Below are 24653 nucleotides of genomic sequence, written 5' to 3'. Positions count from 1 at the left end.
CTTAGAGAAAATAGAGAAAGAATAAAAAGAAAATGTTCATTTAATTAATTTGACATTTAAATATTTTAAAATAGAAATAAAATCAGAGATTTAATTAATATAATTATAAAGTTTTCATAGCCATGAAAATAATGTTTATTGTCTGTGTCGCTACGAGAAGCCCACTAAACTGTAGAATTATGATTCGCATGTTACTGTCTTGTCTCTAATCATTGGCTTTACTCGATATAATTTACCCGTGGGTTTCAGTCGTTCACCTAATTGTCACGCAGTGACATGTTCTCACAGTGGAAGCAGCTTGAACAGTATATCAACAGTCAATTGGTTTGGGGTCAAATAAGATACAATGGAGGGTGCAAATTGATACACTTGTATATAAAAAAAAGTTTAACGTTCGAATTGATACAATCTAAGGTTAGGGTATATGTCAATTTTTTTGCCCCGTTCAAAATATTTGATTGTATTCAAAACCGAAAAAAAAAAAATTGTCCCATAATTTATCTATACATTTTTTATTTTTTATATTTACAATTTTATTGTTTTACTGAAACAACAATATTTAAATACACTAATTTTTTTTTTCTCTCTCAAAATAATTTAAAAATATTTATGAAAATTTAAATGGGGGCAGAAATTGTAGATGCTAAAATTGGATGCTTTGGCATTAGGTATTTATTTATTACGTACTAAAAAGGAGACGTTTTTTGTGTATTGCAAAGGCGTTTAATTCTCTAATCGTTATCGCCGAACAGTATCTGAGGTTCTCAGTGCGAAGAGTGAAGAGGAAAGCGGGACCTAGACGATCGGACAGAGATGGCTTGGTGTGCTGCTCGGGCTCTTCACATGCCGGCTTTGGACATCACTGCATTGCGCTCCAAGACTCCCTTAGCCGTCGGCGTCGGTTGTGCTTCGGTGGCTGGAACCACCTTTTGCCGATCTTCCTCAACTTCCAAGCGCCAAATTCCCTTCGCATCCCTCGGCATTTCTACCGATACTAGTACGCCCTCGTTTTTCTGCTTATATCCGATCGATTCCTCTTTTTTCGTCGATCAATTTTCGCTATGGATCAGTGATATCGGTTTTGTGTTGTCCTTGACTCTTGTTTTGTCGAAACCTCGATGGATTTTGTAGGGTTTAGTTTGTATTTCAGCTCAGTAGCTATTAGAACTTTGAAATCTGAGCGTTCTTTGCGATTAGGTATAAGCTTGGTGATTATTCTATTCACAGCGTTAACTTAGATTGGAGGATCTTTTTGGTATCCCCCCTTATGTAGAAGGGTCTCCTTGTCCCTTGGTCCGCTAGGCTGTTTTGGTCGCTTAGGCGTATTTATTCAATGGACGTGTTGAATTCTTTCCTATATATATACATATAAAGTAATGCGGAAGATAATTCTTTGGAGGCTTTCTTTTTCATAGTTCCAACTTTCGGGAAGAATCAAATAATTTTTCTTTTCTAATTTTCTTTTTTATGAATGCTTATAACAGATGCATAACCACCCCTTACTATCAATTTCTTGGGTGGCAGGTATCAAGGAAGCTGTTAAGACTGACAAGGCTCCAGCTGCATTAGGGCCATATTCTCAGGCTATCAAAGCTAACAACCTTCTCTTTGTGTCTGGTGTCTTAGGTTTGAATCCTGAGGTAGCTTCATTACTTTATTATTGTTATTTTCTATTTGATAGTGTATATGATTTGATTAAGGGAATGTTTGGGAGTGGTTTCTCTTATATCATGCCGTTTTGAGTGGTACAAGATGATTTTGGCTATTCCAAAATCACTCCAATTCATTCCCTAAGTGGGTTTTTGGATGCTGACTAGGGCATAGCTTGGAAGGTTGAATATTTAAAAATATTGGTATGAAAAAAAAAAAAAAAATACAGAAGGATGGAGTGGGTTTCATTGTGTGCGCATGTTCGTGTTATTGGGCTGCCTAATAGAGTGTTTATCTTCATGTTCCAATACAGACAGGGAAATTTGTCTCAGATGATATTGAAGGCCAGACTGAGCAGGTAATGTTCATTTAGTAGGGTAGTTGCTCGTATCATGTCCATGTAAATTGAACTTTTGAGCTGGATATAAAAAATTATAAGTCAATGGAATTTGCAGGTCCTAAAAAATATGGGTGAAATATTGAAAGCTGGAGGTGCCAGCTATTCTTCCGTGGTCAAGACAACTATTATGTACGAACTTTTGGCCTCTTTTCTTTCTGATCATAATATCTTCTCTCTTTAATTTAAATAAGATCTGAATAACTAAGGAGTTGATGGTAATTGTTTTAAAACATGGTTTTCTGCTTTTGTATACTTTTAAGAACAATTTTTTGAGTGACTTATTAAAGTTAAGATAATTGTCCACAACAAACACTATTTACTAGTTATTCTGCTTGGTTCTATTTTCCATTTTTATGTTTATTCTATTTATTTAACCTTATGCCTTAACCCTGTACGCTTTGTATTAAAAATCATTTGTCTTTTTCATTAGTTTTGCATAATTCATTTCAGAAACTTGACAAAGTATACCTTTTGCCAATTTACTTGATGAGTAGATTCACGAAAGTATTTAAAGCTAGATCAAGATGTTAGTCATTCTTTGGGTTCAAAATGGACAAGGATTTCGTTAAATAAATTGTTATAATTAAATTTATAACAATTTAATCCTACCATGAAAAATCTCATAAAAACTAAGTGCCAGTTTTTATATGTAATGATTTAGACTTTCTAACTTATAAACACATTTGGTCGCTTTTTAGTTTTTTAATTGATATATGTAAGAAATTCCATTCCATCCTTATAGTATTTTTCACAGTAAGCGACTAAATGGTCTCTTGAAAAACTTGACTAAACTATTCCAAGTTTTCAAGTATAGGGACTAATGGTTACATATATAAGTTGAGAGATTGAATTGTTTGAAACTAAACTGTTACAAACTAAAACATAGAGACTAATTTGTTACTTTTATTGAAGTTCGAGGACCAAAAGTGTTTTTTAACATCCACTTAGTAATCTTTTTAGTATTGAAAGTGTCTTTCAGAACATTCCCACGTTTTTCCTGTGATTCAGTTCTTTCTTCGCAAATCTTTCCTGCAGGTTGGCTGATCTGAAGGATTTCAAGAAAGTTAATGAGATTTATGGTAAATGTAAGTTTCGTTAGACTGAACCTCTAATCTCTCTCTCTTATCTAATGCTGAGCATTTAATTTAGATATGCCTTTATGATCACTCTCTATCCCCATTACAGTTCAACTTTAGTTTCTAGAATATAGTTATCTGAGTGAGTTAGAAAATTACAACTTGGATAAATTTTGTATATGATTCTACTTGGTGAAAAAGATGAACTTTTCTTTTTCGCTTTTTATCTGGCTGTGTGATATCTACTACTACTTGGTGGTCTGGTTACTTTGATACATTGGTTTGTGGTTTTCTTTTGGACCAGTTATTGTGGGTCAGATCATAACAAGTAGATGTTTCATTTACTGAAGGATAATTTAAGTCCTGGTGAATTTGTGATTCTATCTATGTTGAGATAAGGATGCATTCTTCACTTTTACAGACTCCAAGCTCAAGTTGAGATTATTTTCACATTGTCTTATTTGCCACTTTTTATGCAGACTTTCCATCCCCTGCTCCTGCTCGGTCAACATATCAGGTTGCAGCATTGCCTTTGGATGCCAAGGTTGAAATTGAGTGCATCGCTACACTTTGAGATCTTACCTAGTTACAGGTACCCACCCAGCTTTGAAGACATCATAAATTAATAAGATGGAGATAGCAATCACGGGAACACCCCAAAATCCCATGTGGCTTTTGTATTCCCTGAGACTTTCTTCTTGTTACAGTAGAGTGTAACCGCTTGACGGTCAGTGCTTTTTAGCAGTGAAACTTGAAGTTAGATGAAACATATTGATATTGTTGTTGCCTTGAGTTTTGCAAAATAAGCATCCAACAGGTCAATAGATAAGAGTAGAGAAAACCTTGGAATCCACTTATCCGTTTAGCTCCTCTTCCAAAAAACCAACTTTCTTTCCATTGAACATAACCAAGCCTAAGAAGATTTGGCGTTTAGGGATTTTAGCCAGAAGTCATTGAAAATTCTTCAGGATGGTGCTTCACAAGAAGTGCTTTATTAAAACGTTTGTTGGTCTCTCTGGGTTTAGAGCTCAAACTCCGAAGGCGTCCATCATAAACTGTCCAATTCTTCCAAAGACATCCTCTCTCTCTCCCATTCCTGCCCTGCCCAGCCCAGCCCAGCCCAGCCCAGAAATAAGAGACACCGGTACATCTTGATGAAGAGTGGCGGCAAGACGGACACTCCCAATCAATCACGTGGAATTGCGACGGGATGGTGCACTCGCCTAGGCTTTGATTTCTCAAACAAATTGGGGTGATCGATCATTTGGAATTGATGGATCATTTTGGGTTCGTGCTGAAAGAATTGATAAACTCAATTATATATTTCTAAATCAAAATATAATAAATGATATATATATATGAACACTATCATACATAAGCTCATTTTAGAAGTAATTTTGTGAATTTTAGCTACTCAAAGCAAACGTCTTCTCACATTTGATCTTCCATTTCTGTTGTGACTTGCTATTATTAGTGGTGTGAACTCAAATCTCAGTGTTTGATCAAACTCTGAAGTCTTCATATAAATTCTCTAAAACCCGTGTTGTTTTAGTGATATCTTCTAGCCAAACTTGTCAGGTGTCTTAGAAATACACTTTTTGAGATAAAATAACTTCATGTTATAATGGTTTTTTTTATCATTTTTTTCAAGATCTGAATTGAATGATAACAATTTTGTATATAATATTTGGGACACAATTAGTTTAACATTAGTCAAATTAGCATTCTTAAATTGTAGATAAATGTTTTTGCTATTTTTTCTTCAGAATCAATTATTTATTTATTAAAGACGATGAGAATAAATAAACTCAAACTCAACTAACAAACATATAATAAAGTTGGAGGGTTTCGAATAATCAGATTGAACTAAGAAAAATGGAAATACGAAAATACTTTTCCTTCAATTTTAACATTTGAGGTTTTATTCACTTTCCTTTTTTCTTCGTTGGCTTCTTGGGAGTACGAGAAGGAAGTCGAGGTATTTTTCCTAGTTTCAATTCAGACAGAACGCTATCGGAAGGCAAATCTGCGTTCATTTTCCCTACAAACTTCTGCCGCAGAGCATCATCTTTGTCGATAGAAGAACATAAATTATGGGCGTTCTGTAATCTCCGTGCAAACGGTGCTAGGAGGAAAGATAATGTCGAAGCTTTTTAAGAAAATTGCCGGCTTCTTCACCGACAGAACTCTGATGGGAGTGGACAAAGCAGGAAACAGATACTTCTTTGTAAAAGAAGAAATTGATGGCATAAGTAAGTAGCTCTAAATCCCCTTAAATTGCTCATTCTCATTGTTCCATAACTGCTTTTGATCGGAATGAGGATCTTGTTCTGTAATTTGTCTTACATTTGGCGTTGTGAGATTCCGACTGAGTTTTTGCTTCTTTTCGTTTCTTTTATGGATTTCCAGTTGCATTCACCAATTTTAAGAACTGTCGGAAGTCTGAAATTACACAAAAGTTAACAGCTAATCTTAATCCATGGAAAGCCAATAATTTCCCAAGAAAACTGTTCAACTCTCTCTTCTGCTTGAGGTTTCAGCTCTGTGTGCCTTTGCAATTGAATTATAAAATTTTAATCATTGGGGCCTTTCCCTTTATCTTAGTCGACATTAAATGGATGTTATTCCTGAGATATAAAGAGCAAGAGCACTCATGATTTAGCTTGATTGGTAATTAGCTGCCTTTCTTATACAGTGAAACTTTTATTACTGTACGTATACAGCTCACACAACTTTTACTCGTTGGTTTGCTAGTGAAAGAGAAGAGATGGGTGGTTTTTAAGGGTGAGGATGATCCAACTTCAATTCCAGGTATGCATTTATGTACCTATAGTTAAAATTTAAGAGAAGGCCTCTGTTATTCAAATCATCTGATTACGTCGTGTTTAAATTAGGGTTTGAAATATTGGGTAAATTATAAATTTTATCCGTATAGTTAGGAGAAAGTTAGAATTTAGTCGGGATGATTTTTAAAGTTTGAACTTCGTCTTTATGATATGGTAAAACCTCATAAATAGTTTTTATGATTTGATATTACCCTCATAAATGCTTCCTCCTTTGAAGTTGGATATGTAGTTTAGGAGGGACTCGACATGCTGGTGGTAGGTTTTTGTGATGATGATTGCTTATATTTGCTGCAGTGGAATGGATATGTTGGTTAAATGGGCAGCGTAAAAAGGCTCCAACTCCAGAGGTAACTTCTTCCATGACCAACCGGATCTCTTTGCATCCCCCTTGATTGGCCTGAAGAATGTTGATTGGTGTGCTACTCTTGATTTAATATTTAGATGGTTCTTTTGTCATTGTCTTCAGGAAATGATGGAGCTAGAAGCTAGGCGTGAACGCGTACGACAAAATGTTGCCTGTAATGTTGACTCTTCATGCCTCTTATTCCTTTGTTGTTCATGATGGAATATTTTACAATATGCATTTAGAACTTTCAACTTCTCTCTATGCAAATTGTAACTCATATACATACAGGCAGAAAGGGATGAACTGCATTGTGCCTAAAATGGCCAAATATAAGAATCTCCAAACATATTCATATCTGAGAACTGCTTTTTGTACGAACTGATCGTGAACTTTATAATCTTACTTAAAGACTTAAGAAGCATGGATATGGATGCAAGCCACAAACAACATGACATACCATTTAAAAAAAATCTAGGACACAGACATGAAAAAACACGTTTATTAGAATATGCAATTTTATAATACATATCAGTTTTATACTAGAAAGAACTTCAAAATCAATAAGATTATGCGTTTATATGCTTGAAAAATGAGTTTGATGTTTTTTACTCTCAAAATTTATTATTTTTGTACTATATTATTATGTGTCTATTTAGTATACTTTACGAGTGTTTGATACATGTTTAACAAATGTTGGATCTATATTGGTTTTGTACAACAACTAGTGTCAGACTCATGTATTGTACTTAGCAAATATCCAATATGTGTCCAACAAGTGTCGAAGTGTCTGACACATGTTAGATATGGTACATGGACACGCTAGCTAAATAAATTGTCTCGGCTTCTTAGCTTAAGACATTCGTTCAAAATTATTTTTTTCTGCCTTATATCTTCTTACAAGATGGTTTATGCTTCCAGTTGGAATTCATCTAGCTCAACTTTTTTTCTGTTAACGAATTCATATTTCTTTTTATGAGATACAGAACCGGATCAGCATTTGATTAGCAATTGAAGTTCAAATTTTAATTTTGTTTGATTCTTTTTGAAGAGCCAATATCATTCTCGTTCTTTGACTTAACAAGGTCTTATTGGAAATTTGTATGTCTAATTTAGTACTCAAGAAAGAAGAGATGGAAAGAAAATCTAAAGAAAGCAATTTACGGAAAGTCGTTAGCACTGGTGAGTTGCTTATTTACTAACTCAAGTGCTTGTTACTTGGAGCATATTACTAACATTCTTTTGCTGCATGGGTCAAGTTGCAGGTCCTAACTTGAAAAGCTTTATTCGACAATTTCCAACTGGTTCAGAAGGTATCATATGATCTAATAATGTATTTTCTTACCCCTTTATTTCCTCTTGGTCCTCCCCCCAAGATAAAAGAAATGTATTTGCTTCAATACTTAGAATAGGATTTTCTTAATGGCTATATTGAGATAGAAAGAAGCCGAGGTTCCCATTTGTATCACTTGCAAAAGCATTTGGTTTAAGATAATAATTTAGAATGATCTTAATTTTCTTCATTTGGTTGATTACTTTCTTGTATTTCTTCTGGTCACGTATACCTCACTCTCTCCCAAACTGATAGTCCTTCATTTCATTTCGATCAGAGTTTATTTTATTGATTTGATGCATATAATCGTTCATTCATTTTGGTTTTTCTTGCACAAAGGTGCTCAAGACAACGAAGGATCGGCTGCAAAGGATAGCCTGAGGTAGGTCATTCATTTTGAATGTCATAACCATTTAACTTTTTACTCAATAAAAAGTTTGAATGTACTTTTCCATGTTGTTCGCCTTTGCCAAGTGACTTGTGATCTTTTAGCATTTGTTTTCTGTTAAAAACATCTAAAGTTTTCTTATGCAATGTATTTAATTTATAATCAATGTGCTTAAATTTAGAGAACTGTTCCGTACTTGTAATATGGATTTACCTTTGCTTCAACTACCAGGAACTCAGAAGAAAATGAGGCAGCTAAAGAGAAACCAATTCCAGAGTAAGTGGATGTTTCTTTCTTTCTGCTCTCACTCAACTTATTAGTCATAACTATCAACATTAGAGCCATAGTATTCATGTTAATATTAGATAAGAGGAATTCTGAAAGTTGGCGATGTTTTACATGACTAAAGATAAAAAAAAAGGTACCAGCTGAATCATGTATCAAAAAGTTGCCACATTCTTTCATTTTCAGGTCCTCCGAGCCCATGGGATCTGGTCAAACATTCAGACCAGGAACGTGGCAGCCTCCAACATGAGTGCTGATGCTCTTCAACTTCAAGAGAAGAACTCTCCAACCCTTGAACTAGCAGTACAAGACTTCTGTATCAGCAATTTTGTATGCTTCCGTTTACTCAACATTCAACTTTTTCCGAGGGACGCTCTTGTCTTTGACTCTTGCACATCCTGCCCTCCATTGTTCTAAACACAAGGTTGCCACTCTGCGTCGCCTTGGTTTCAAATGCTCATATAGTATTTGGTGAAAGCAGGATAACTATAGTTTTTTAAATGAATATCCCTAAAGAATACGTGTCGGTAGCTGCATTGCTGTAGACGAGTCACCATGGGATAAATATCTCAATATTGATTTAACCCATTTGAATCTCATTTAAATTTTAAATATGTTTTTATTTTAATCTCTAAGCTATCAAATACAATATATATATATATATTTGTATCTTTTTTTGTATCTTTGAATACTTCAAAATTTTCTTTTAAGTAAATTTATCTTTTCAGTGTGAGACTTTAGTGAACTTATAAATTTCAATTATATAAAATTAATTAATCAATCAATATTGATGAGATATCTAATTCTTGTAGCATTTAGTTTCTATAATTTAATTTAAAAGTTTTAAAAGCTAAAAATTCAAGTTTTATTTCTGTCACTAATTAAAAATTAAAGTGGAAGATTAAATTCTAATTTAATTTAACTTTTTATTTATTTATTTATTTATAATCTACCTGAAAAATTTCGGAGGCTGGACCGGGCGACGAAGGAGATGAAAATCTTCAGACCTCGAACAAACTGAAATCGTGGCTGTTTAGGGAATATTGCGGCGACCTCCAGCCTCAATCTTCAGATGCTCATCCACCTAAGAAAGATAGCGACACCATTGAAACCCAAGCTCTCATCTTCCTTAAACAAACTTTACTCTGATCGCCCACTGAAGCATTCGCCTCTTCTCAAGCTTCCGTTTCAACACTCTGTACAAACCCTCACAAGGCCCCAACTCGAGGCTCTAGTTCTATCTCGATTCTCCCAGGGCAAGTTCTTCGACCTTCTTCAAAATGTTGTCGCCTCTCCCTCTGTTCTTTTCACCGCCTCGCAAAATCTCATCACTCCACTCCCAAGCAATCGCCTCAATGCTCCCGAGTCGCTACTCAGTCTCGATATGGTCTCTAGTTGCTTTTCGGTCGAGGACATGGCTCGGGAGCTCTACGAAAATCGTTTCGATGTTGGTGCTTGCTGTGTTCGGTTGGAATCTTCGGAAGAGAAAGGTGAGTTTCTGGTCTTACCGAATTTGAAATTGAAGGTCTTACTCGAGGCTATGAAGATGGTGTTGGAAATTGTTTATGACGAACGATTTGTAACGTTCTCTTATGGGGGGCGCGTCGGTATGGGGCGGCACACTGCCATTAGGTACCTGAAGAACTCGGTACAAAATCCTAGTTGGTGGTTTACCGTTGCATTTCGTCGCAGAAAGTTCGATTCTGTACATGTAAATAAGTTGTGCTTATTGGTGCAAGAGAAAATTAAGGATGATATTTTGATTCTTATGTTAAAGAAACTGTTTGAATTGGAGGCAGTTCAAATTGAATTGGGTGGTTGTTATTTAGGAAGGGGGTTCCCTCAGGAAAGTGGTTTGTGTTCAATCTTGTCAAATATATACTTCAATGGCTTTGATAAAGAAATTCAACAAATACGTCTTCAAAAGAATGAAGAAAATCCCAAGTTCAGTCTGAACGGTACTGTGTCTTTCCATAATCCAGTGAAAATATATGCCGTTAGGTATCTGGATGAGATATTAGTTATAACATCGGGGTCGAAGATGCAAATAATGGAGTTGAAAAGCCAGGTGCTAAGGTATTTAGAAGGGAATTTAGAATTGGAAGTGGATCGAATGAATACTGCAATTCATAGTGCTGTCTCCGAGAAAATCAGTTTCTTAGGAATGGAACTACAGGCAGTACCACCTTCAGTTCTGCATCCACCAATGTCCGAAAAGGCAATCAGGGCTCGGAAGAAGTACCTTAGACAGAAGGAAGTTAGAGCAATAGAATTGAGAAATGCCCGTGAGAGAAACAGGAAAAAATTGGGATTGAAGATATTGAGTCACGTGTTCAAGAAATTGAAGCGAACTGATGGCTTGAAATCTGAATTCCAAATCGAGAAGGAAGTCACGGAAATCTTCAGAAATTGGGCCGATGAAGTAGTGCGAGATTTCTTCGAGTCTTTGGAAGATAATACAGAGTGGCACCGTCCGCTGTCAGCAGGTGATTTCCTCTCCTTAAAACACATAAGAAATCAGTTGCCAGTAGATCTTGTAAATGCTTATGACAGGTTTCAAGATCAGGTAAACAAGCACTTGAATCCTCTAAAGGCCAAAAAGGAGAAGGCTAGGGAGGATGAAGAGAAAAGATTGGTTGAAGAAGAACGATATGCTAAAAGAACAGTTGAGGACTTAACAAGGCTATGCATCAAAGTTGAAGCTCCTATAGAGCTTGTTAGGAAGGCAGTGAAGATGATTGGATTTACAAATAAAATGGGCCGTCCTCAGCCTATCAGCTCTCTCATTGCTCTTGAAGATACAGATATTATCAAGTGGTATGCCGGTGTAGGAAGAAGGTGGTTAGACTTCTTTTGCTGTTGTCATAACTATAAGATGGTCAAAACTATTGTAACTTACCATTTGAGGTTTTCTTGTATTTTGACATTGGCGGAAAAGCATGAATCGACCAAACGGGAAGCCATGAAACATTACAGTAAAGATTTGAAAGTCTTTGATTTAAATGGCAAGGAAGAGATGCACTTCCCAACAGAAAGAGAAGTTAAGATGTTGGGAGAAAGAAATCTTGCTGACCCATACCCTGTGGATGGGGCTTTTTCTTTGTTTCTGATTAGATTAGTCACTGATGAAGATTCATATCCTTGTATTGCTCATTTTTGCAATAGAACAGACTCTATTTTATATAGGGTCCGATTACTGCAAAAGACTTTGAATGTCAATCCATCTAATGGAGTGGAATGGGTGAGAGGGATGGGAGTGATTCATGAAAGTTTAAATCAGAGATGCCTCCCTCTATGTGCTGATCACATCAGTGATTTATACATGGGGAAAATCAACCTTCAAGACTTGGACTGCACCTTATCATTGGATATGGACTGAATGTAACTCGTTTCACTTCCGAGTTCCTTTCATGTTGGGAAGATGCTAATGAGACCCATTGATTGTTTTGCTTGCCCGGAACACAAGCAAGCTATTCAGTTCTACAAATGTTGGTGAACCAATGCCCATATCAAGGAATCAAAAGGGGATGAATAGACTGTGTCTGAAAGAAACAGCAGAGGAGAGAGAGACTGAGACAGAAATATAAAAGTACCTACATGAGCCTGCATTATTCTCTCTTATCGTGAGGAAGTTAGTACGTTAAAAGAATGAACACTACAAGTCAATGTGGCTCTCTCTTCTCGAAGAAACTTGACAGAGACAAGGTGGACAAGCTCATCGCATGGAAAAATTGATACTTTCTGGCTGCAAAGCCCTGGGGGCGATCTTCATTATTCTGTAAGTCCTATTCTTCTTTCTGCCGTAGATTCCAATTTTTTAATAGCATAAATCAGTGTAGTAGGAGATGCAGAGGATAATACGTTTGGCATAAGCGATTGCCTTGCATTTGATTTATATCATTTTACTTCTTATTTGGTTGTTGATGTGAAATGACATTGTCTGCTCTTCTTAAGTCTGGTTTTTCCCTTTAAAATAATATATACACTAATATCGGTTGTTTTCATCGTTGTTATTTGCTTGTTAAACCTTTGAACCATTTATTGTGTTGTAGCATCGGTATGAAGCCACCGTTTAGGTTGTTTTGAGGTCTCCTTGTAATCCTAGAAATGATTGTTTAGGTTTACTACGGTCAGTGACAATTTTTTTTATAGGAAACATGAAACCATTCATTGATCTAGGCAGTAGATACAAAAGTAAGTCCGCTCTGAGATAGTTACAAGAAAGGCCTCCATTGAGACGAGAGTCCATAAGCCTTAATTACAGAAAGGAGATAAAATACTCCAAGATAAAGCTAGATAATTAGACTAAAGGAAGGAGTGTGTGGCAAAGCTTCATGCTTGTGTAAATGCTGAAAGTCCTTTTTCACCCGGTCTAATAGCAATGAACTCGGAATGATACTAGAAAAAATGATTCAAAGAATCTTGATAGTAGTTCCATGAACAATTCTCTGTAGAATCTGATGAAATAGGGTGAATTGAGATGAACAATTCTCCGTGGAATCTGATGAAATAAGGTGAATTGAGAGATGAACAATTCCCTGTGGAACTTGATGAAATAGGGTAAATTGAGATGGTATTTTGTAAACACGTAATTATCTTGAATATATTAACTATTTCTTTATTTTCCGATCGCCTAGGAGGGACAAAAGAAACATATGGTTCTTTTTTCAACAATTTTTTATTTTTAGAGAACCTCTCAATAGGATTCGAATCCATAGGGCGCACACAAAGTCGAATATATCTACAATATAAATATTAGTTTTGTTTAAGTTTTTAGGTTCTTGAATTATTTATCTAAATTGAATGTCTTAGGAACTTCTTCCGTTCCCTTAAAGGGGTGATCCGCACATGATCTTATAAAATTATTTATAGCATTTTTCTTTTGATGCATTTTGAATTGTCAAATTTTGATTTTCTTAGTAACGGCTCCCATCTATATATTTAAATTTGTGAACATATCTCTTTAATTATTGTAATTTATTTGAATGCATCTATTTGTACCAATATATATATATATTCAGATCTAAAAAGTATGATATGATATGATAATTGAAATGTTAAAGTTGAGATGATGAGGAAGGCTCAATTCAAAGCATGAACAAAAGAAAATACAAATCCTACTTAAATATAGAGAATTAAAAATAATTGAATTCAATATCAAGAGTTTAAAATAATTTAGGTCAAGGGAAAATAAACAAAAAAATAAAATAGGTGAACCAATCGTTCTTGCTAGTTATATGAATGCCACGCGGACAGTGTAGATTAAAAAAGCTGGCCTACCAGAGAAGTTTCCAGATCCCACATTTTTTCAATGGAGATCTCCTGCATCTAATTAATTTATTTGTTTTTTCTTTCATTTTGCTATTATTTTCAATCCAATGTATGAGTAAATTCCAGTAGGTGGGGGAAAATGAGAAATCAAACATTATTATAAACTAGCTCAATAATTTCATTTAATAAATTTGACGGTAGGGGTGTGCAGAAATCGAGGCTCATCAAGCTAAGCTAATTGGTTTAATTCATATAGATCAATGATACGATGTTATTCACTTTGAACACAATTTTTTTAGACTGTTTAAGCGGGATGAAATTTAGTGTAAAATTGAAGAATGTGGGAAAAAAAAATTATGAGGAAAGGAAAATGATGAGAGAGAAAGAGAATGAGACATTCAAGTCAAAACATGTACAAGTCTTAACTACATTTCACAAATGGTCACTCATTCTTATCTATTTTTCTCTGTTTTCAATATTTGACAAAAAAAAATGAAATTTTAAATTTAAGAAAAGAACCATTTTTTATTACGAAGTTTCTTAGAATAAGGAAAGGAAAAGAAAGTTCTTCAAAAGCACTCCCAACTGGTAAGTAAAGTGCTTAAAAGTGCTGTTTGGTGAAAGGGAATGAGTTTCTCAATGAACTAACAATTTGTTGGTTCTTTTTTTAAGTAATCACTCTGAGTTTGGTGTTCTTCACTGTACAATTCATCCAGATAACAATCTGATATCATCCAAAGCTGCAGGGGGTATTGGCATAAACAAGATGGAGATGGAGAATCTTGGAGGTTCTTGTTTGAGGAGTACAAGGTTAGAGAGGTGGTTCGCTACAAGATATGAGCCAAATAAGAAAGAAGCCCCAAAATGTTCAGTTGATGAACAGATATCAAAAAAGGAGAAGGGTGATGATATATATGTGGATGATAATGGGTGGAGTTCTGTTCTGATATCATGTTTCAGAATTATCACCTGCTTTCTCACAATGATGGTTACTACTTTGTTTTGGGCTGATTATGCTTCTGCTCCTGCCATGGCCTTACCACAGGAATAGACAGGGCAATATATATGGCCACCTCACTGGTAGATTACTGGTAAACTCATCTTTGGTCCTGTTTTTTTGTTACTTTATAAAGGGATGTTCCAAAGATCTCTTTGTATTTCTTCCTTGTTTGATAAGCCATTTGGGAGTGCACTGGGTGAACATCCGTGGGTGGCAAAGTCAAGTGTCGTTGGACCTAGGACACAGCCCAAGCCCACCGTTAGTAAATATTGTTAGATTTGGCTTGTTATGTATCACAGTCAACGTAACGATTTTAAAATGCGTCTACTAGCGAAAGGTTTTCAAACCCTTATAAGAAATGTTTCATTCCTCTCTATAACCAATGTGGAATCTCACAATCTACCCCCCTTAGGGGCTCAGCGTCCTCGCTAACACACCGCCCGGTGACTAGCTCTGATACCATTTATAACAGCCCAAGTCCACCGCTAGCAGATATGGTCCACTATGGCTCCTTACGTATCGCTATAAGGAATGATTCATTCTTCTCTCCAACTAATATGTGATCTCACAGATGCTAGGGTCTGTGGGAGTGCTCATGGGTGCATGAACGTGTGGCTGAGCTGGAGGGCTTGGTGTTGCAGCGTTTTGGGTGAACACTCGTGGGCGGCGAGGCCAAGCACCATTGGGCTAGTGGTTCATACGCTCAGGTTGGTGCATATGCGTATGGCTTGATGTGCACATGGGCGGGCAGCCTGGTGAGCATGTGCATGGCCTGGCGTATGGCGTGGGGCTGTGACTAGGCCTTCATTTCAGCGTCTGCCTCCTTAATTGCTAACCATACCAGCCTGAATGCAATCATGCTCCCAATCATGCTGCAAATCACTGTCTACACCTAAACCTCTTTAAACTATGTTTGAAGTAAGGATTTTAATAGCATAGGTTGTGTGACAAATCCTTATACACTCATTCATTCAATCATTCATTGCAGATGTGGATACTTGGGAATCCAATAAAGATTGAAGGCTCTGAATATTCCAATGAGAGGGCTATTTACATTTGCAACCATGACCTACCATTGTCACTGAGACCACTTGTAGAGACCACTTCAACAAGTGAGCTGCCGGCCTGAGCTGGAGAGGGAGTATCCCCTTTGGACATTTTCCTCATAATGTGGCTGACACCCACAGGGCCTGTTGGCATTGCAAAAAAGGAGGTATCTATCCCTAATTTAACAAATCATAGAGATTCACCATGCATCCCCTTAGGAAGAATCTCTACTTTGTTTTGCTAATATTGAGGTTCTTTTGGCATAGATCACATGGTACCCTCTGTTTGGACAACTTTACATTCTCGCTAACCATCTTCGTGTCGATCGATCGAATCCAAATGCAGCAGTTGAGTCCATGAAGCAGGTACTCAGATTCTCCTGCACTTGTTTTTCCGTAGAGTGTCGTTTTCTCATCGATGCCGATAATAGTATCTGTTCCTTGATATTCTTAGGTAGCTCGAGTAGTTGCGGAGAACAATTTGTCGTTAATCATATTCCCCGAGGGTACTAGGTCCAAGAATGGAAGGCTGCTACCCTTCAAAAAGGTAATGTTAAAACCCTTTTGGATGTCGAGTGTTTGTTTGAGTTGCTGATGTTTGACACTCGACATGATGGCATGTTGTTCATGTTTCATTGCAGGGCTTTGTCCATTTGGCATTGCAAACACAGCTTCCAATCGTTCCTATTGTCATGACTGGCACCCATCGAGCTTGGAGAAAGGGCAGCTTACATGTCCGACCAGCTCCTCTAACTGTGAAGTATCTACCTCCATTAACAACAGATAATTGGACAGTAGAAAAGATCGACGAACATGTGAAAATAGTACACGATACTTATGTCGAACACCTACTGGAGTCGCAAAGACCTCTTCAGTGATAAGAATCTTCTGTTGCTTCATTTTCAAAAGAATTCTGCATGTTTTTTTCATCTTCATGAATTATCCTTAAGATTAAGGATGACTTGCCGTCATCCTCAATTTTAGAGTTAAATTTAGTAAAATATTGATGAAGAATTTCCATCCATTTTCTTAAAAGAATAAAAGAATATATAACTTTTCTTCCAAAAAAGAGTGGCAATTTGGCGTTCATCAATTATTATAATTTTCTAAGTTCTAATTTATGCAAAAATGTAAATATTTTATTAATGGAAAAGAGAATACATAATGCTTTCTTTTCATTGCCCCAAACATGTCAATATTAACTAATTCAGTTCTTCAGGCATCCAAAATATTATATTTCAAAAAAAAATTAATGTTTTTTCTTTAAAGAAAAATTGGGTAATTTATTTCAATAAAAACCCATTGGAATGTTGAACCATCCATACATATCAACTTATTTGACACAGCATTGTGATATTTTAAGAACGCACATGACCTTAAAGATGTCTCCTTCAGTTTCATAACACATCATGGGTTTAAATGCTCAATTCCTTGTCAACCAAGGCTTTTGGATACAAAAGTTTCATTGAGATTACAAAAATCTTACTCCTTCGCCTTCTGCAACCTCTCCAATGAGGTAAGCACTCTGAGATCCATGGTTGTCATTGAGTATTCGTTGCGACGCCTCCTGGTTCACAACAAGAACCATGCCAATCCCCATGTTGAACGTGCGTCTCATTTCCTCATCTTCGATCTTCCCCGCCTGATACGTTACCAAGAAACAAAAAACGAACATCAGGTATGCTATCCATCGAATCCCTTACGTTTTTGGAACAACACACAAATGTAGTTCCCAGAGACATACAAATAAAGAAATAAGCCAAGCGATTGAATCGAGGAATGAAATACTTAAGTTCATCATATTTTCAGGGCATGAAAAACTTAAAATTTTCCGAGGGTTAACAAAAAAAAGTTCACATTTACCTCTTGAATCCAATTAAAAACAGTTGGGATTTCCCATGAATTCTTGTAAATGACAGCTCCAAGGCCATCGGGAAAAACTCGGGGAATATTATCGGTAAAACCACCACCTGTGATGTGGGCTATCCCCTTTACCCCTCCCTTACTGATAATGTCAAGTACCTGTGGTTGCAAAGAGAAAGAGTTGCAGTATTTTGATGTCAACCAAACCTCAGGTGTAAAGAAAAAATGACTAAGTCTGAAGGATGACCTGTTTGACATATATCACAGTAGGGGCCATTAAGGCCTCACCTAGTGTAACATCTCCAACAGGAAGTTTATTTTTCAAGGAAAGACCGCTTCGCTCGATAACCCTATAAGATATGAAGCATTCGTAAGAGATCATACTCCATGTTTTCCATTAAGAATGTAAGCCAAAAATATGAAGGTACATCCCAACCAACCTTCTTACTAGGGAGAATCCATTTGAATGGACTCCACTTGAAGGCAAGCCAATAAGAAGATCTCCAGCCACAATGTTTTTTCCATCAATAACAGAATCTTTTTTTACAACGCCTACTGCAAACCCACTGAGATCATATTCACCGTTTGCATAGAAGTCTGGCATCTCTGCAGTCTGAAAATTCAAAAGCATTAAGGACCCAATCCACCACGGTTGATACTTTCTGATTTAGATTTCAACAGCTTAGCAAACCCACTAGGAAAAAAAGAAGATAACGAAAAGGCAAAGAAAAAATTTGTCGATAGCTTAAATGGAACGAAAAATTCTTTTTAGAAGATGGATTCAAAGCATACTGCGTGCAGCTCATGAGCACTATCAACAAGTCTCGATTCAAAATGAAGATTGAATTCATATCAAGTTTTTCATAGCCACTCTATTCTATGTTTCAGCCATAAGCCATAGCACATGGCCAGCAAAACCAACAAGTTGTTTATGAACATTATTGTCATGTAGAAACTTAGGAGCCATTTGAGACCGGCTTGAATACAAGAAAATTAATTCATTCCAGGAACAAAACAATTAGTGTGCACTACATAACAACGGAGAGCTTTACTCCTCAGGAACAAAACAATTTTAACAAAATAGTCAAATATACCTCACCACCCAGAAGAACACAGTCGGATTGTTGGCAACCAGTCACAATACCTTTTATCACCTAAACACAAAGAGCAGATAAGCTATATAACACATGTTGATTCATATGAACATGGAAAAAACTACCAATCAACTAATTTCAACTTTCATCCGTACCTTTTCTGCAAGGTCAACATCCAGGCGGCTTGTAGCAAAGTAATCAAGAAAGAATAGAGGTTTTGCTCCAGAAGTAATAATGTCATTAACACTCATAGCAACCTGGGATAGAACTTATTTATGAGACTAGAGTTAATGAGTATAAATTGCATAAATCTCCAAAATATAAACAGCCTACCAAATCAATTCCAATAGTGTCATGAATCCCCGTTTCAAAAGCAAGCTTTAGTTTAGTTCCAACACCATCAGTGCCAGCAACAAGATATGAATCACCTGTTTATCAAAATTTATTCAGCAAAGAAAAAAAGTATATCTCGAAAACTACAAATCAACAGCATCCATCAAACTCTCGAGTTAATATAACATAAGAAAATTCTCTCATCCATTCAACCAAGCCATACTTCTCAGCTCACAGCCAGTATGAAAATCATATTAGAATCGTTACATGGTGATAGTTGTCAAATATTTAGCGAACCGAAAATAAGCTGGAACGTAAGAACAAATGGTTAAACATGTAAGCAGCCTCTAGTTTCGTTTTCAATCCATCAAACCAAAAAGAGTCAAGCCTCGAGTTGAAAAACCAAGAACCAAACCCAAAAAATCCAACAAACAGGGCCTAAACAGCTTCCATAGTTACAAATTCAAAAGGGGCGCCGAAAATGAACAAACCTAAAGGAAAAAGCCCTCCAAAGCCGCCAATACCAGGAGCCATCTTAGCGATCCTCCTCACAAGCTCTGTACCAGCGTCTATGTCTACTCCAGCATCCTTATATGTAAGACCTTCTTTTGCCTCTACACGTGAAATCCTCTTTGGTAAAGAAGAGCCAACTCCCATCCTCCCAAATCCTCTAGGTTTTACTGAAAATTGAATCGACTCATTCCCGGATAAACCTTTGGACGCTTGAACGCATAAAAACGGCTTGGTGAGGCTCGAGTTCGGCTGAGAATAAGGGCTGTTCAAATTAGTTAAACAGCCATTGAACTCAAGATTAGTAGAGAATCTCATGGTCGCCATGGAAAGAAGAGGAGAGAACTGAAGAACAGTGCTGGTTATCAGTTGTAGCCGCCGGAGAAGTGTGAACGGCGGGAGTGGCACCTGAGGGTTTTACAGAGGAAGAGGAAGAATGGATTAGGGGAGGGAGGAGGTTAGTTTTATTATTATTATAATTATTATTTTATTTTAATAATAATATTAATACGAACTAAAAGCCCCGGTGGCTACAAAATAAATGTTTCCACTCAATGCTGCATGTAACAGCCATCTAGTGAAGTACTATTCACTTTATAACATAAAATATTTTATTAAAATTTTAATAAATTTAATCTCTCAAAATTTCACCCTAGTGAAAATGACCAAAATGTCCTTACGCTATAACTACTATTACTAGCGACCATTGTACACCTACCGTTGACGACAATTGTGAACATCACTTGGTGAACATATTTTCCGTTTTAATCAATTACGTATTACCGTCAACTTCATGTTTTTAAAACCGTTTGCTGCAGAGAGGTTTTCGCACCTATGTTTGTTTCCCTCTCTAATCGAACATCTCACAATCACTGTCGACAACCCCCTCGAATGCCGAGCAATAATAGTTGGTAGATCATATTATTTTAAATATTTTTTTATAGTAATTTGACATTAATATAAACCTTTTAAGATTAAAAGAAAACGCTTACGAGAAAATATAATTAATATTTTAAAACGATTTTCATAAATAAAATAAAATAAAATAAAACTTAAAAATGTATTGTTGAAAGACCCTTAAATTAAAAGTCCAAACAAACCATAATTTAACCTAATGTTGAGGCAGTTTGACTAAAGTTGAGATTAATATATAAATAATTTTACAATCATTATGGCGCAAGGGTTTAAACGGACAAAAACCCTCCATTTTCACTTTTGTTTGGGCCGGCAAAATGCAATCACAAAAGCAATGGCAGCCATGAAATTTGGACGTCAATTTTGGGTTTCTCTCATCCATCGCTCTACAAGGGTTTAACCTGGAGTCCCTTCTGCCCCCCTACTATCCCCTCTCCTCTGCCATGGCTGTGCTCTGTACTGCTCCACTCTCAGACCCACTTGTCTGAAACCACGGATAAAACAAAAAGCCCTCAATACTTCGGTTTATCTCTCTGGGTTTATCCCAAAACTTTTCAAGACGGCTCCTTGTATAAGCCACTGCGGCAGCAAGTTGGGCAGAGTTGTAGAGATGATGACTTTGGGGGTTTCCACTTCCCAAGCCTCTTCTTTGAGAGCTCAATGGCCTGCTTATTTCTTTCTATGGCGGTCTAACTCTGTTTCTATCTCTTCTATTTCCTTTTGCGCCTCCTCCAAGGCTCTATGCAGGTGACTCTTCTCTTGGGTTTCTTCTTAACCGGAGGCTTTTGTGTTATTTACCCGTTTTTTGTCATCTTTTTTTTTTTTTTTTTTTTTTTTTTTTTTTTTTTTTTTTTTTTTTTTTTTTTTGTTAATGGCGTGTGGGAGAACATTTCGTCATCGTTGTACGGAATTTGCTGAATTTTGTTCTCGACTATGCGGTTGTTGTTCATTTCAAGATATATTTAATTTTTTTCTTGATTGAAACTGCGAAGTGAGTTTGTTCTTCCTGTATGTTAGAGGTAAGAACATGTTTGGTGGGTGTGTTTTCTAAGAATATTTAGTTTCTTTATCGCGATGATTTCTGGAAATGGGTGTTCGTTGTTAACCCCCTATTATGTTTACTTTGCTTTTTTGTTGGTTGAATGACTGAAACTGCATGGTAGTGGGTTTTTAGTGTGAGTTAAAGCTTTTGTACTCACTCAAGAAAAAGTATATGGGTTAGCTTTCTAGGTAGAATTTTATCTGGAAAAATTTCAGCCCCTTTTCCCATATTATCGGGTCCACTAAATTATGTCATATTACTTTGTTTCATCTATGGGGAGGTCTTTTCCTCTTCGGTACGAGTGTGATTGATGCTTAGTGACATGAATGAATAGGCCTCAAATTTATCAGAAGTGAACTCGCAACTTTATTGGGACTCCATTTTGTTGTTTTAGTCGTTTCTGTCTTAAGTTGCTCAGGATATTGATTAATTATATGAGAGAGGGAGTATGGTTGTGAAAAGCTTGGATCTGAATGTTTCTGAATATGTTCATTTGCAGAGCTGAATTTGGTCCCCTGAAGAGTGTTGGTGGTGTTTCTTCAAATATGAAGACGTTTCATGCTTCTTGTCAGTGCAGACAAAGTTCTTCTTTGATTACCAACTCATTTGTTGAAGCTAGACAATACGACAATGAGAGGGCGTTTCTCTCTGATGTAAATGCATGGTCTAAAAGTACTATGCGACTGAAGCAAGAGAAGCACTTTAGGTTTATGGAAACTGAGATCCTGACAACGAATGATGAAGAAAAGCTAAGAAACGAAGAACGTCTCATTGGCTATGGGACTTCACACTCTAAGGTTCAGTCAAATTTGGGAAGCAACATTTCCAACGCAAATAAGAATTCTGATTGTATAAACCCTTCAACTAATATGTTATCAGATGGATTCAGGAAACAAGGACCTATGAGTTTTGAACAAATTCAGAATGTTGAAACTATAGATAGGATGAAAATTAGTGATAGGACACTTTCACTTGAGACAATCAAGGTTTCAAGTGACATATGCAATGGAAACATTAGTTTTTATTCTGGGGAACAGACCATGACCAAGCCTGCAAATAATGATTTGCATAATCAGGTCATTCCTATGCTAAGTAACAAAAACTATACCTTTTCTCAAAATGGAAAGGGGTCAATTATGCATCGCTCACCAAACGTTTCACCTAATGGCATAAAGCAAAGTATCCCTTTGGGAAAGATGGATAGTGTATCAAAAGCTTCGGAATTCACTGAAGCTGCTAATGGACTAAAGAGGGGTTCAGCTGTGGAAGAATTTTCTAAAATGACCATCAACGGTGGTGGCACCAAGATTATGGAAGCACCTGCAACTAATCATAAACCAGATATAAAGGAGAGGCTTAATGGTGTATATGATAGTGTTCTTGTTGTTGATAGTATATGTGCAGCAAGGGAAGTTGTTTCAATGCTTACTATGAAGTACAGGAATCTTGTGCATGCTTGCGATACTGAGGTGCTTAAATCTTACTTTATTCTCATTTGCTGTGTTATGTACCTTCACAGCCTTGAAATAGACTTATAGACCAATATTTTCAACTTTATTGTATACACCTAAGTTCTGTCATGCCATGATGGGCACATACCTGCAAACTCTTCTTCAATCCTTGTTCTGTTTTCTATTTTTTTTAAGGTGGCCAAGATCGATGTGAAGCAAGAAACACCCGTTGATCATGGTGAAATAATATGCTTCAGTATTTATTCAGGACCAACAGCAGATTTTGGGAATGGAAAGTCTTGCATCTGGGTTGATGTTCTTGATGGTGGTGGTAAGGAAATTTTGATTCAATTTGCACCATTCTTCGAAGATCCTTCGATCAGAAAGGTATTTGTTTTTGTTCCTCTTGGAGTCTTTTTTTGGTAGACTAATGTAGGTGAGATTTTTTTATAAAGGAGATTCCATCCTTTGGGAAAATCTGAAGAGAATAAGAGCATGTTTAGCATAATTTCCTAACTGATGTTGGACAACTTGATGTGTTTTTTTTCTAAAGTATGCAAGATTTGGTAGCCAATAAATCATTTTGTAAAAATATATATATAAAAAATACACTTTAAAATTGATTTTCCCAAAAAAGTGATTTAAAAAACACTTTAAAAATAAATAATCCATGGATAACAGTAAGCTAAATAGTTGGGATTCCAAAGCTTCGGTCGCCTAGATGATGGCTTTTTAACATATTGTTGATAGATTGTATAAGAGCTGCGTGGTATTAAGATTGGTTAATTATTCTGAGGTCTAGGAAACATTTGGCCTATTCATTTACTCGTATTAGTTAAATTATGAGAATGCTGCGCATGTGTGTGTGTGGGGCATGCTATAACTCAGAAGATGGTCTGGTTTTGACCAAACCTGCATTTCTATTAGGTATGGCACAACTACAGCTTTGACAATCACATTATTGAAAATTATGGGATTAAGGTTTCTGGCTTCCATGCCGACACAATGCACATGGCTCGATTATGGGATTCGTCAAGACGAATAAATGGTGGATATTCTCTTGAAGCTCTTTCTGGTGATACAAAGGTCATGTCTGGGGCTAAATTGGGCCAGGAAAAAGAGTTGATTGGTAAAATATCCATGAAAACTATCTTTGGCCGGAAGAAGATGAAAAAGGATGGATCTGAAGGCAAAATTATAGTTATTCCTCCTGTTGAAGAACTTCAACGTGAAGAAAAGAAACTATGGGTATCGTATTCTGCTTTAGATTCAACATGCACGCTGAAGCTTTATGAGAGCTTGAAAAATAAACTGTCTGGCATGCCTTGGGAGAGAAATGGAGAAATGATTCCAAATAAAACAATGTTCAACTTTTATGAAGAATATTGGCAACCATTTGGTGAACTTCTTGTCAAAATGGAAACTGAGGGAATGCTGGTTGATAGGCCATATCTTGCTAAGATAGAAAAGTTGGCCATAGCAGAACAACAGGTTGCCGCTAACAGATTTCGTAACTGGGCTTCGAAGTACTGCCCTGATGCCAGACATATGAATGTAGGAAGTGATGCACAATTGCGCCAACTGCTCTTCGGTGGTACTTCTAACAGGTAATTTTTCTATTTTCTCAAAATATTTTTGTTATTTTTTTAAACGTAAAATCCATTAGTTGGTCGTAATCGGATATCATGTATGAAATTATGACTTATCTACTATCCATGGACTTGGACATATGCAAGTTGTAAGTTCTTTATTACATAATTTTATACTGTTACCTAACTTACCTCTTTTGATAATGGACATGTTTCTG

At 36.4% G+C, this 24653-nt stretch overlaps 6 protein-coding genes across 9 annotated transcripts in view; 5 read left to right on the top strand and 1 right to left on the bottom strand.

The window, feature by feature from the left end:
- Positions 1-688: 688 nt before the first annotated feature.
- LOC111476753 (reactive Intermediate Deaminase A, chloroplastic) lies at positions 689-3909 on the top strand. Its single transcript, XM_023120556.1, has 6 exons — positions 689-997; positions 1525-1640; positions 1964-2008; positions 2106-2179; positions 3086-3135; positions 3606-3909. The coding sequence occupies exons 1-6, from the start codon at positions 814-816 to the stop codon at positions 3698-3700; spliced, it is 564 nt and encodes a 187-aa protein (XP_022976324.1). The 5' UTR covers positions 689-813; the 3' UTR covers positions 3701-3909.
- A 1130-nt stretch (positions 3910-5039) lies between these two features.
- LOC111487996 (NADH dehydrogenase [ubiquinone] 1 alpha subcomplex assembly factor 2) lies at positions 5040-8935 on the top strand. Of its 2 annotated transcripts, none has more exons than XM_023135545.1 (9): positions 5040-5378; positions 5881-5937; positions 6267-6319; positions 6439-6490; positions 7432-7497; positions 7575-7628; positions 7988-8030; positions 8268-8312; positions 8508-8935. In XM_023135545.1, the coding sequence occupies exons 1-9, from the start codon at positions 5267-5269 to the stop codon at positions 8569-8571; spliced, it is 546 nt and encodes a 181-aa protein (XP_022991313.1). In that variant the 5' UTR covers positions 5040-5266; the 3' UTR covers positions 8572-8935. The 2 variants fall into 2 exon arrangements, with proteins under 2 accessions (XP_022991313.1, XP_022991320.1); XM_023135552.1 differs by having other exon boundaries at positions 5041-5378; positions 7581-7628.
- A 349-nt stretch (positions 8936-9284) lies between these two features.
- Positions 9285-12325, top strand: LOC111476629 (nuclear intron maturase 3, mitochondrial). Its single transcript, XM_023120395.1, has one exon. It carries the CDS (start codon positions 9394-9396, stop codon positions 11698-11700), a length of 2307 nt encoding a protein of 768 aa, XP_022976163.1. The 5' UTR covers positions 9285-9393; the 3' UTR covers positions 11701-12325.
- Positions 12326-14157: 1832 nt separating this feature from the next.
- Positions 14158-16537, top strand: LOC111476710 (1-acyl-sn-glycerol-3-phosphate acyltransferase-like). Its single transcript, XM_023120500.1, is given in 8 exon segments — positions 14158-14180; positions 14339-14597; positions 14599-14683; positions 15581-15658; positions 15734-15805; positions 15906-16004; positions 16093-16185; positions 16280-16537. Coding segments are annotated over 7 exon segments (903 nt in total). The 5' UTR covers positions 14158-14180; positions 14339-14358; the 3' UTR covers positions 16517-16537.
- A 409-nt stretch (positions 16538-16946) lies between these two features.
- Positions 16947-19900, bottom strand: LOC111476680 (phosphoribosylformylglycinamidine cyclo-ligase, chloroplastic/mitochondrial). Its single transcript, XM_023120456.1, has 8 exons — positions 19420-19900; positions 18929-19023; positions 18751-18852; positions 18596-18655; positions 17942-18114; positions 17749-17851; positions 17502-17660; positions 16947-17280 (listed from the first exon to the last, which is right to left on the bottom strand). The coding sequence occupies exons 1-8, from the start codon at positions 19763-19765 to the stop codon at positions 17110-17112; spliced, it is 1209 nt and encodes a 402-aa protein (XP_022976224.1). The 5' UTR covers positions 19766-19900; the 3' UTR covers positions 16947-17109.
- A 732-nt stretch (positions 19901-20632) lies between these two features.
- LOC111476616 (DNA polymerase I A, chloroplastic/mitochondrial-like) overlaps positions 20633-24653 on the top strand; it is a 35408-nt gene continuing 31387 nt past the window's right edge. For all 3 annotated transcript variants that reach the window (XR_002717138.1, XR_002717135.1, XM_023120377.1), the window contains exons 1-4: positions 20633-21100; positions 21895-22864; positions 23042-23233; positions 23774-24453. Coding sequence is in view for 1 of the 3 variants with exons in the window: in XM_023120377.1 (XP_022976145.1) it covers positions 20964-21100; positions 21895-22864; positions 23042-23233; positions 23774-24453 (1979 nt within the window). In the remaining 2 variants the exon portion in view is untranslated. The remainder of the gene's footprint in view (positions 21101-21894; positions 22865-23041; positions 23234-23773; positions 24454-24653) is intronic.

This window comes from Cucurbita maxima, unplaced genomic scaffold (assembly GCF_002738345.1).
Source record: "Cucurbita maxima cultivar Rimu unplaced genomic scaffold, Cmax_1.0 Cma_Scf00001, whole genome shotgun sequence".
In the NCBI taxonomy this organism is placed as follows: domain Eukaryota; kingdom Viridiplantae; phylum Streptophyta; class Magnoliopsida; order Cucurbitales; family Cucurbitaceae; genus Cucurbita; species Cucurbita maxima.
The sequence above is the reverse complement of the archived record's forward strand: the minus strand, read 5'-3'. Positions and strand labels throughout refer to the sequence as shown.

What these genes read in the sequence shown, in the direction of transcription:
- LOC111487996 (XM_023135545.1), top strand. Translation starts at nt 5,267, where the DNA reads ATGTCGAAGCTTTTTAAGAAAATTGCCGGCTTCTTCACCGACAGAACT. An exon ending in TGATCCAACTTCAATTCCAG is followed by an intron (nt 5,938 to 6,266) that starts GTATGCATTTAT and finishes TATTTGCTGCAG; the next exon opens with TGGAATGGATATGTTGGTTA. An exon ending in AAAAGGCTCCAACTCCAGAG is followed by an intron (nt 6,320 to 6,438) that starts GTAACTTCTTCC and finishes CATTGTCTTCAG; the next exon opens with GAAATGATGGAGCTAGAAGC.
- LOC111476680 (XM_023120456.1), bottom strand. Translation starts at nt 19,765, where the DNA reads ATGGCGACCATGAGATTCTCTACTAATCTTGAGTTCAATGGCTGTTTA. An exon ending in TGGAGGGCTTTTTCCTTTAG is followed by an intron (nt 19,024 to 19,419) that starts GTTTGTTCATTT and finishes TTTGATAAACAG; the next exon opens with GTGATTCATATCTTGTTGCT. An exon ending in ATGTTGACCTTGCAGAAAAG is followed by an intron (nt 18,656 to 18,750) that starts GTACGGATGAAA and finishes CTTTGTGTTTAG; the next exon opens with GTGATAAAAGGTATTGTGAC.
- LOC111476753 (XM_023120556.1), top strand. Translation starts at nt 814, where the DNA reads ATGGCTTGGTGTGCTGCTCGGGCTCTTCACATGCCGGCTTTGGACATC. An exon ending in CGGCATTTCTACCGATACTA is followed by an intron (nt 998 to 1,524) that starts GTACGCCCTCGT and finishes CTTGGGTGGCAG; the next exon opens with GTATCAAGGAAGCTGTTAAG. An exon ending in TCTTAGGTTTGAATCCTGAG is followed by an intron (nt 1,641 to 1,963) that starts GTAGCTTCATTA and finishes GTTCCAATACAG; the next exon opens with ACAGGGAAATTTGTCTCAGA.
- LOC111476629 (XM_023120395.1), top strand. Translation starts at nt 9,394, where the DNA reads ATGCTCATCCACCTAAGAAAGATAGCGACACCATTGAAACCCAAGCTC.